This window comes from Suncus etruscus, chromosome 20 (genome assembly GCF_024139225.1).
Source record: "Suncus etruscus isolate mSunEtr1 chromosome 20, mSunEtr1.pri.cur, whole genome shotgun sequence".
In the NCBI taxonomy this organism is placed as follows: domain Eukaryota; kingdom Metazoa; phylum Chordata; class Mammalia; order Eulipotyphla; family Soricidae; genus Suncus; species Suncus etruscus.
In genome coordinates, this window is record NC_064867.1 from 32,557,007 (window position 1) to 32,567,279 (window position 10,273).

Consider the following 10,273-nt stretch of genomic DNA (forward strand, 5'->3'; position numbering starts at 1 on the left):
AAGCTGTAGGGTGTTTGCCTTGCATGTGGCTGATCTAGGACAGACCACAGTTCAATCCCACGGCATCCCATATGGTCCCCCAAGCCAGGAGTGATTTTTGAGCGCATAGCCAGGAGTAACCCCTGAGCATCACTGGGTGGGTACAATAAAAGCTGATCTGAGGCCTAACAATGCTAGGTTCCACCCCCTGTCTGCTTACCAGGATGTAGACTACATGTGAGCCTGTAATCTCATCAGTGCTCTTCAAGAAAAAATTAAGATCTCAACCTTTTTTTCTGGGGCCACACCTCATGGTTCTTACTCCAGGCTTACTCCTAGTTCTACTTGGGGACCATATTGGCTGTCCATGATCCAACCTGGAAAGCGCCTTCCCTGCTATACTATCACTCAGGCCCTAAGATCCCTTTTGCAGAGAGGTGAGAAATCTTGATTACAATTCCACAGTTTTCCAGGGTGTCTCTATTCCCAAGGTGGAACTTTCCTTGTTCCTAGATCTATCTACTCCCTCCATCCCAGAGCTTCAGGAAGTCCTTTGACTGCCGAAATCAGGCATCTCAGGAGCTGAGTAGATGCCAGTTTCAATCCATTTTGTAACTAAAGAGCTTGAGAAAAAACTCACACACCATATTGACACCAGGTAGAGAAGCTGAGCTTTTAATGCCCCAATTTACCTTGAACTCCAGGTAGGTTGGGCAAAGCTAGAGCTTCTGGCTTTGGTTATATGGAAAAAGAGGGTGCTGTTGCTGAGATGGCTCAGCTCTAGTGCCCCAGAGTTCTAGCCAAACTCTTGAGAATGTAGAATGGGACTGGTGCCTCTGAAGATGAGCTTATCCATAAGAGAGTCGTACTCTGTGATGCCTGAGGTTGATCTCAGACTATGTGAAAGGCAACTGCTTTATCAGAGCAATATTCCCAGCTGAAAGCTGGGAACTGTGAACACCCCCCCAAGGTGGGCTAGGGGGATTAGCCCACTCTTTGTTTCTAAACTCTTCCAGAAAAGGGTGTTTTCAGGGATGTGATGCTCCATTAAAGTTGAACAGGAAGCAAGTGGTTTTCAAAAGCAGAAAAGTCAGTCTTGATAGGTTGCTTGGAAGGGAAGGCATTGGCCTGGACACCCACCAGAGGTCAGGCCCTGAACCTTGACCCCATCTTCAATCCCTGCTGTTGTTTCTTCAGGTTTGATAATTAAACTTTCTGGACTGACCCTCCCTGAACCTCCCTCCAGTCCATGCCTTGGACTTGACCTCTTGTTAACGTTAAAGACGAAGATCCTTTTTTGATCTCAAATGAACTATTTGAGGAGGTGATGAAGGAGTAAATTGACAGATCATAGTGATTATTTCTTGCTATATACAAATGTCCGATCTCTACATCTCCCTAAAGTCATATAACATTATCTATCAATATACTTCTATTCAAAAAATGTCATTTAGGAGTTTGAGCAATAGTACAGCGTGCTTGCCTTGCAAGCATCCCATATGGCCACCATGTACTTCCAGGAAAAATTCCTGAGTGTAAAACCAGGAGTAACCCCTTAGCACCACTGGGTGTGGTCTTCTCTCCCCAAAACAAAACAAAAAAACATTTTGTCAGAGAGATATCATAGCAAGAAGGGCTCTTGCCTTGCATACAGCTGATCCAGGTTCAATCTCTGGGATCTCATATGGTTTTCTTATCTTTTGTTTGTTTGTTTTTGTTTTGGGGCCACACCCGGTGATGCTCAGGGGTTACTCCTGGTTATGTGCTCAGAAATTACTCCTGGCTTGGGGGTCATATGGGATGCTGGGGATTGAACCCAGGTCTGTCTTGGATCAGCTTCGTGAAAGGCAAACACCCTACCGCTGTGCTATTGCGCATATGGTTTTCTGAGCTTACCAGCACAGTGAACCCTGAGCAGAGAACTAGAAGTAAGTTCTGAGAAATCTTCAGGTATTGCCAAAAAAGATTGCTTTTAATTTTTAAAGAAATCATTTAGGCGCCAGAGCAAATTGTATGGAAGATAGGGTGCTTGCCTTACATGTATGTGTCCAGGTTCAATTTCATATAGTCCCCTGAGCACCATCAGGAGTAATACCTGAACAACAGAACCAGGAGTGACCCCTGATCATCACCAGGAGTAATTCCTGAGTGCAGAGCCAGGAGTAACTCCTGTCATCCATTGGTGTGATCCTCCCCAAAACAGAAACAAATGAAACAAAAATAAAAAAGAAATCATTCAAAGGGATGATCATACTGATGAATTGTGTGAATTGATATTATAAAACTAACTGCAATCTGTACTGCTCATTACCATTCGCAATGTGCTTAAACAGACACAGACACACACTTTCATTCTTTCACTTAAATATCACAGCAGCTGGGTATCAGCAGGTGGGGCTTGGGGGTTGCATTTTACAGGGAAGGACGTGGGGGGTGTCTTGATAATTGTTATCTAAGGATAAGCTGCTGATGCAAAGGTGGCTTGGAGAGGCAAGGAGGGCTCTCCCTGCCCATTGACCTTTTCATCTGTTCCTCCACTCATCCTTCTTTCATCCGGCTAGCAGTTATTAAGCACCTACTGTGTGCCCTGCTCCAAGCTAGACATTTATCCCTAAACTCTTAGGGACACTTTTCCAGAGAGCAGGGGTTGTGTTTCTGAGAGATGAGTTGTTAGGGAGTGGGAGAGGGATACAGACCCACCCCTGCCACCAGCCCCTGGGAACTCAGCACGCAGGATTGGGATCTCCCAACCATAGGGGAGTCTCATTTTTCTCTCCCTTTTTTAAAACTTGGGGAGCTTGTGCCCCCTGGGTTGACAAACAGGGCTGCCAGTGGGATGGCTGGGGTTGGGGCTGGGAACAGGGGCGGAGTATCTCCTACAACCGGACACGAAGGCCTTGGCAGGGTTTAGGCTGGTGCCACTTGACTGGTCTCTGTCTTGGAGACAGTGGTGGAGGCCTCCTCGTCGGCGAAGGGGTTCTTGCCACAGCAGAGGGTGGTCAGCATGCAGTTCCGGAACTGAAAGGCAAGGGGGAGAGTCAGAGTCAGGGGCAGCCTGGACCCCCCCCTCCACCTTAGAGTGAGATGCCTTCTGACACACACACACACACACACACACACACACACACACACACACACACACACACACACACACACTCCTCCTTCCTCTTTCTTTAGACTCCCTGGAGAAAAATCTAAGTCAGTGACTCCCTCTGCCCACGCAGAAACTTTGTCAAGAGAGATGTTGTTCCATGATGCCACTGGTGACCCATGGACTCTCCACCAATCCTGTCATTGGATCTGAAAGCCTGGGGTTTCCTCTTTCCGTGGGAGAGGAAAATGACACTCCAAGAGGAGAAGGGATTTGCCCAGGCCACACCACAAAGACCAGCTTTGTGCAATGTCAGTATCATAGCCAACGAGGTTTATCCAAGCCATGATTTTTTTTTTTTTTTTGTAGTTTTTGGGTCACACCCGGCAGTGCTCAGGGATTATTCCTGGCTCCAGGCTCAGAAACTGCTCCTGGCAGGCACGGGGGACCATATGGGGCGCCGGGATTCGAACCGATGACCTCTTGCATGAAGGGCAAACGCCTTACCTCCATGCTATCTCTCCGGCCCCAAGCCAAGCCATGATTTTTGTTTGTTTTGTTTTGGGGTCACACCCGGCGGTGCTCAGGGGTTATTCCTGGCTCTGCACTCAGAAATCGCTCCTGGCAGACTCGGGGGACCATATGGGATGCCTAGATTTGAACCACCATCTGTCCTGGATCGGCTGTGTGCAAGGCAAGCTCCCTACCACTGTGCTATCTCTCCAGCCCCCCAAGCCATGATTATTGATTGAAAGGCAGCAAGGGCCAGAGCTAGGATTTATATTCGGTTATGCCCAAGTTCAGAGGCCAGTTCTCCAAAGGATGTTGATTCTACAAGGAGCTGCCACCATGAGAAAGGAATGTTCTAGCGAACGTTCTAGCCCTTCATCCCTCAGACCAGACCCTAGTTCCTTACTCAGCTTTGCAGAGACTTGGGTATTGGCGGTGCAGTTTTAGCCATAACTGGTAGTACTCAGAGGTTTCCCCGACCTCAGGACTTGGAGGTCACTCCTGGTGGTACTTAAGTGACTGTAGTACTAGGGATAAAACCCTGACCTTGCACAGCTGGAGAAACAGTACAGTGGGTGAGGAACTTGCCTTGGAAGTAGTCGACCTGGGTTCAGTACCCAATAACACATATAGTCCCCTGTGTACCACTTGGAGTGACCCCTGAGTAAACATAGAGCCAGGAATAAGCCCTGAGCACCCACCAGATATGGTCCCCAAAATGAAAAACAAATTGAAAAACAGGTAGGTAGAAGCTTGCCTTGCACACCACTGACCCATGTTTCACAAACTATCTCTCCAAACCCCATCAGGTGTTATTCCTGTGTGAAATCAGGAGTAAGCACTGAGCACAGGTGGGGGTGGCCCCAAAACAGAACAAAAGATGAGAAATTCAGGTTCCCATGCCATCCTGAGCTTCTGATGCCAACTGGAGCTATATTTCCCCGGGTGTATCTGGGGTTCTTATGGAGATCCTCTCCTCTGGTCTAGGCAGGTAGCTTCTCACTGAGGCTGGTCCCCAGCAGGCCATGTCTGGAGTCCCCACCCCACTGCCAGGCACCTGTTTATTCATCATGATGTAGATGACAGGGTTGTAGATGGAGGAGGACTTGGCGAAGAACGCCGGCAGAGTCATGAAGGTGGGCCCGAAGTTGGAGCCCTGGTGAGTGAAGATGTAGAAGGCCACGCTGGCATAGGGCAGCCAACAGATAAGGAAGGCGATGACCATGATGATGACCATGCGTGTGACCTCCTTCTCAGCCTTCTGGGTGGTGGCTGACTCTTGCTGCTGAGCTGCAGCCTATGGGGACATGAGACTTATTCTCTTAGCCATCTCCCACCAGGTTGGTACCTCAGCAATGCTCAGGGGTTACTCCTGGTTCTGCACTCAGGAATCACTCCCTGTGCATGGTGGACAATAGGGGATACCTAGGATCTAACTTGGGTCAACTGCATGCAAGGCAAGTACCCTCCCCATTGTGCTATTGTTCCAGCCATGGTTGGTACCTCCTTGACAGTAAAGACCAGCTGCCCATAGCAGAAGAAGATGACGATCATAGGGATGGAGAAGTGGACCACAAACATGTAGATGACGAAGGATTCATTGTTGACCTCGGGCTTCAGTGTGTAGTAGTCGATTCCGCATGAGCACTGTAGGCCTTCAGGGATGTATCTATGGCAAGGCACAGGGGCAGGAGACAGGAGAGAAGCTGAGTCTATGTGTGAGGCACTTATGGACAGGTTCAAGCTTGGGGAACCTCATTCTTCCCCCTTTGGTAAACGGGGATTACAAGGTAGTCACGTACTTGTTCTGTGAAAGGCTGTTTCACTAAGGCTGCCTGTGTCTTCCTGGGGTCACTGAATCTCAGGTTCTGTCTCACCTTGAGACCCTGCCTAGCCCTCCCTGTAACCCCATGTCCCAAAGCAGGCTGGTGGGGACAAGGACACAATCACAAACCTTTGGTATAAACCACTAACTGACCCGCAGAATAGTCTTCAGTGGGGTTGAACTGTCTCCTGAGAGTTCAGTCTGAAGCTCATGCCTAGCATGTTCTGAGTCCTGAATTCGATCCCCAGAATCACATAACATCATCCCAACACTGTTGGGCCCCAGCAGCATGGTATTGAGGCCTAGAAACATGGGTCAGAGTGATAGCACAATGGCTAGGGCATTTGCTTTGTACTTGGCCAACCCAGGTTTGATCCCCAGCATCCCATATGGTCCCCTGAACCTCCCAGGTGTAATTTCTGAGTGCAAAGCCAGGAATAACCCTGTTACCAGGCGTGGCCTAAAACACAAAATATTTTTAGCAGCAAGAGGTCCTTGGGGTATGTGATCAGGTGACTTAGGGGACTGTGACATTCATGGAAGACCTGGAAAGAGAGGGGGAACTATGCTGAATTTGGAAACAAAGTAAGATAGAAGGAGGAAAAGAAGGAACTGCAGGAGGGTCAGAGAGGGTAGGCCTTGGAAACCATTCCCAGCCTGGAGGCTGATGGGGATTCTGCTCCCAGTTGTGTATGTAAATATTTTAGGGGATTATTATGTTACTGACCCTACTCTGATGGTGATTGTGCCCTATTCTAGGGTGTGACCTGGCATTCTACCCCCACCCTAGGGTAGTACATGATTCTGCTTCCACCATTGGGTGGTATCTGATCCCACTATTGGGTGGTACCTGATTCTGGGGGATAAAAACAAGGGTCAGTGGAAGGCGAGAGGCTTTTTGGCAGGAACTGATGCTGAGGCTTTGGACTTTAGTCTTGCCCACCGAATAAAGTCACAAGCCTGACTGTCTGCGAGCTATTTACCCACCATTTTACCTCAGAACCATCGGCTAGACAGAGTGGCAGACACGTGCTTCGAGCTGAAGGGGAAAGACCTCATCCTCCATCCCTCCATCAGTCAACCTCTTCAGGGGCTGACTTGCAACACTCCCTAGCTTCCCTGGGGCCCCCCAAGGTCAGAGGAGCTTCCCTGGCCCCTGAACCAAAGCGGATTGTGCCCTGGCCTGGCTTAGCTAGGGATTAGGGGCATGGCCAAGGTGAAGGTTGTGGGGTGCATCTTGGACTCTCCTTGGCAGGGAGTGCAGCAGGGAGCAGTCCCCCCACAGCAACACTGGGGTCTGCCTACTCTCCCAGGTTGGGGACTCAACACCTAGGACAACAGTTTTGGGTGGGCAGAGTCCTAGCTTGGAGGGCCTGGAAACCACCCCCTTCCCTTTCTACTGAGCATCTTACCTGGACCAGCCAGCAAGGGGCGGTGCCGCACAGGCCAGAGCCATGACCCAGGTGAAGGCGACACCCATGATGGCGTGGTTCTCCCCGAAGCGGAAGTTGCTCATGGGCTTACACACCACAACATAGCGCTCAATAGCCAGCACCACCAGGGACCACAGCGCGATCTCTCCTGCAAGGCAGCAGCAGTGGTCACAGCTGGAGCTCAGCCCCGAGCAAAGGAGCAGAGCTAACTTCCTGTATTTGGTTCTTGGGAGTCTGGGCAGGAGCCCAGTGGGCATGTAGTTGTGTTTTCTAAGGGTACAAGTCAGATAGATGGCTCAAGAGCTTGCATTTTGCACATCTGGATCCACCCCCACGTCCTATTTTGGATTTTGGAGCACCTCTGGGAGAGACCCCTGAGCACTGACTTAGGAGTAGGCTCTGAACACTGTAGGGTGAGGCTCAAAACCAAACCAAGAAAGAGGCTGTAGAGGGGGTGCAGGCGGTAGGGTGTTTGCCTTGCACATGCTAACCTAGGACAGACCTCGGTTTGCTCCCCTGGTGTCCCATATGGTTCTCCAAGCCAGGAGCGATTTCTGAGTGCAGAGCCAGGAGGAATCCCTGAGCATCACCGGGTGTGGCCCAAAAACCAAACAAAGAAAGCTGCCGAAGGGACCATATGTGATCATCTGGGTAAAGGGTCCCTCAGAGGCAGAGGGAGGAGGCAGATGGGGTAGAGGAAGGAAAGAGATGGGGTGCAAAAACTTGGGACTTTACCCCATGGGTACTACTCCGGGCAGGAGGCAGCTCTGCAGAGACATGGCCATCTTGTGTGCCAAGTTCTGCCCAATCTGGCTGAGCACTGCAGTTAGAGAATCCTTAGTGCTTGGCGCTTTCCAAGAATGGGGGACCTGTGAGGGAGGAGGTTAGGGCCTCACGCCTCAAACCAGACTTCGCAATCACCCTGCTCCTGCTGCCAATAATGGGGAATTCTGGACCTGAGCAGCCAACATCCCTGACCAGAAAGGTCGCCCTCTCCAGGGCTTCATCTGCCACAGGGACCCACTGCACATTTGCCAGTGGAGATGGCACCCGGAAGAACTTTCTTTTATTTATTATTTTTTGGTTTTTGTGTTACACCCGGCAGCGCTCAGGGGTTACTCCTGGCTCTATGCTCAGAAATCGCTCCTGGCAGGCTTGGGGGACCATATGGGATGCTGGGATTTGAACCACCGTCCTTCTGCATGCAAGGCAAACAACGCTTTACCTCCATGCTATCTCTCCAGCTCTGGGAGCACTTTCTGAGCACTGCTCACTGGAATCTGGAGTACAGCCAGCTGCAGCGCTTCCTGATTGTAGGCCTAGGCCCAGGAACTCATCTGGTTTGCTTCTGTCCCAGTACTCAGCACCAACCTGTCCAACCCAGCTGCTCCCCTGGATGTGGGTTCAAGGCCCCACTGTGGCCCCCAAAAAGATCTAGCATAACTCCTCCTATGATCTTCCTACCAAGCAGGACCACAATAATTCTTCGAGGGCCTACCCTTGTCTCGTTGCTGCCCAGCCCAGCATCGTTGATGAGGACAGAATTGGGGTCTCTAGGCTGTGCCACCACTCCCAAGGAGACAGGCCATTCCCCCCGTTCTGGCCCAGTGCCCATCTCCTACCTCCCAGGGTGGCGAAGAAGCCCTCCAGGTTGCAGCCCGTGGGCCCGAAGACGAAGTAGCCATGCAGGGAGGTATAGAGGGTAGTGGTGAAACCCCCAAAGACCATGAAGAGGTCGGCGGCGGCCAAGTTGAGCAGGATGTAGTTGAGGGGTGTCCTTAGCTTCTTGTGTTGTACCGTGACATAGAGTGTGAGGAAGTTGATGGGGAAGCCCAGCACGATCAGTAGGAACATGTAAGCAGCCAGCATGGAGAACTGCCAGGGCTCGGCCAGGTAGTATTGGGGGTACTCGAATGGGCTGCGAACCACGCCTGTCTTGTTGGAGAAGGGCACATAAAAGTTCTCGCCCTCTGTCCCGTTCATGGCGAAGGCCCTGGTGCGAGTCCTGGTGCCAAACGTGCGGCTGGGCCCAAGCTTGGCCTCCTCTGGGGGCTCTGGCTGTGGCCCCATCCCCCCCAGGCCCTTATAAGGGGACCTGCCCTCCCTACTGTGCCCCCCCCCACACTGAATCAGCACCCAGGAGATTGGGGATGTTATTAAGCATATTAATCTCCACTGCTGCCACTGGGGGCCTAATTGGCTTCCAAAAGGGGCCAAGGTGACTCCTGATGGAAATCTGGGTTCAGGAGAAGGGGTGCTGGGAACCCTGGGAAAGCTAACCAATGCTTCTCCCACCCCAGAAGTCTGTGCAACTCTGCCTGGGATGCCTTTGCTCCTGCCCATAGCATGATTACCTTGGGGTTCTGAGTTCCAGAGGATAGACTCACTCCACTGGTGCCCCAGAATTGACTTCACAGAGGCCCCTCACTGGCCTTCCAGCCTCCAGGCACTGTCAACAGCTCACCTCCACAGACCCCACAGCTTGTCGGGGCCCATTCTACGGGGTTCAGACCCCTCCGCCACCATCATGGAGATCCTTAGGCATTGGGTTTGGTCAGATTCACTCACTCACTCACTCACTCACTCACTCACTCACTCACTCACTCACTCACTCACTCACTGGTTCATTCAACATTCCTGTGCAAACTTTGGGGGACAAACAGCCTGAGGAAGCAGGGGTTTGTGGAAGGAGGAAGGCCGGGAAGTGGGGAGGCCGTGAGATTGAAGATAAAGTCTGGGGTCAAGTCCCCCCATTGCAGCAAGTGTCATCTGGGGCTGTAGAGAGGACCCTGACCAAAAACAAATAAAGAGCAGGACCCCTGAGGCTGGAGAGACAGCATGGAGATAGGGCGTTTGCCTTGCATGCAGAAGTTTGCCTTTGCATGCAGCAAAATGTTTCTGAAGGTGGTTGGAATCCGGGCATCCCATATGGTCCCCTGAGCCTGCCAGGAGCAATTTCTGAGTGTAGAGCCAGGAGAAACCCCCTGAGCACAGCTGGGTGTGACCACCCCCAAAAGAAAGAGCAGGGCCCCTGAATGGACTGAAGGCCTTAGAACTCAATGTTGGAAAGAGCTCGGTGCACCATTGACTGATGGGCACAGACTCCAGCATGTGACAAGATTCTGGGCCAGGCTCAGTGGTGAGATTACCACTGCACCACTCTGCCAGAATGGATTCATACACTTCCCTCTCACCCACCTCCTTCTGTCTCCTGGCCGCTGGTGTCTGCAGGTAAAATGTGTAGCATGGGGCCCAGAAAAATAAAGGCTCTGGGCTTAGTTTACTAGGTGTTTAACTCAATGATCAGGCTTAGCTGGCGCTAATGAGGTCAAGTGGAGGATTGATTCCACATGGGTCCTGGCAGCAGAAAAGAGACTGATACTGGGCTGGAGCAATAGCACAGCGGTAAGGCGGTAAGGACAGACCTGGGTTCGA

At 51.3% G+C, this 10,273-nt stretch overlaps 1 protein-coding gene across 1 annotated transcript; it reads right to left on the reverse strand.

Moving 5' to 3' along the window:
* Positions 1-2,886: 2,886 nt before the first annotated feature.
* RHO (rhodopsin) lies at positions 2,887-8,821 on the reverse strand. Its single transcript, XM_049766309.1, has 5 exons — positions 8,461-8,821; positions 6,818-6,986; positions 5,084-5,249; positions 4,638-4,877; positions 2,887-2,997 (listed from the first exon to the last, which is right to left on the reverse strand). Exons 1-5 carry the CDS (start codon positions 8,819-8,821, stop codon positions 2,887-2,889), a joined length of 1,047 nt encoding a protein of 348 aa, XP_049622266.1.
* Positions 8,822-10,273: the final 1,452 nt, after the last annotated feature.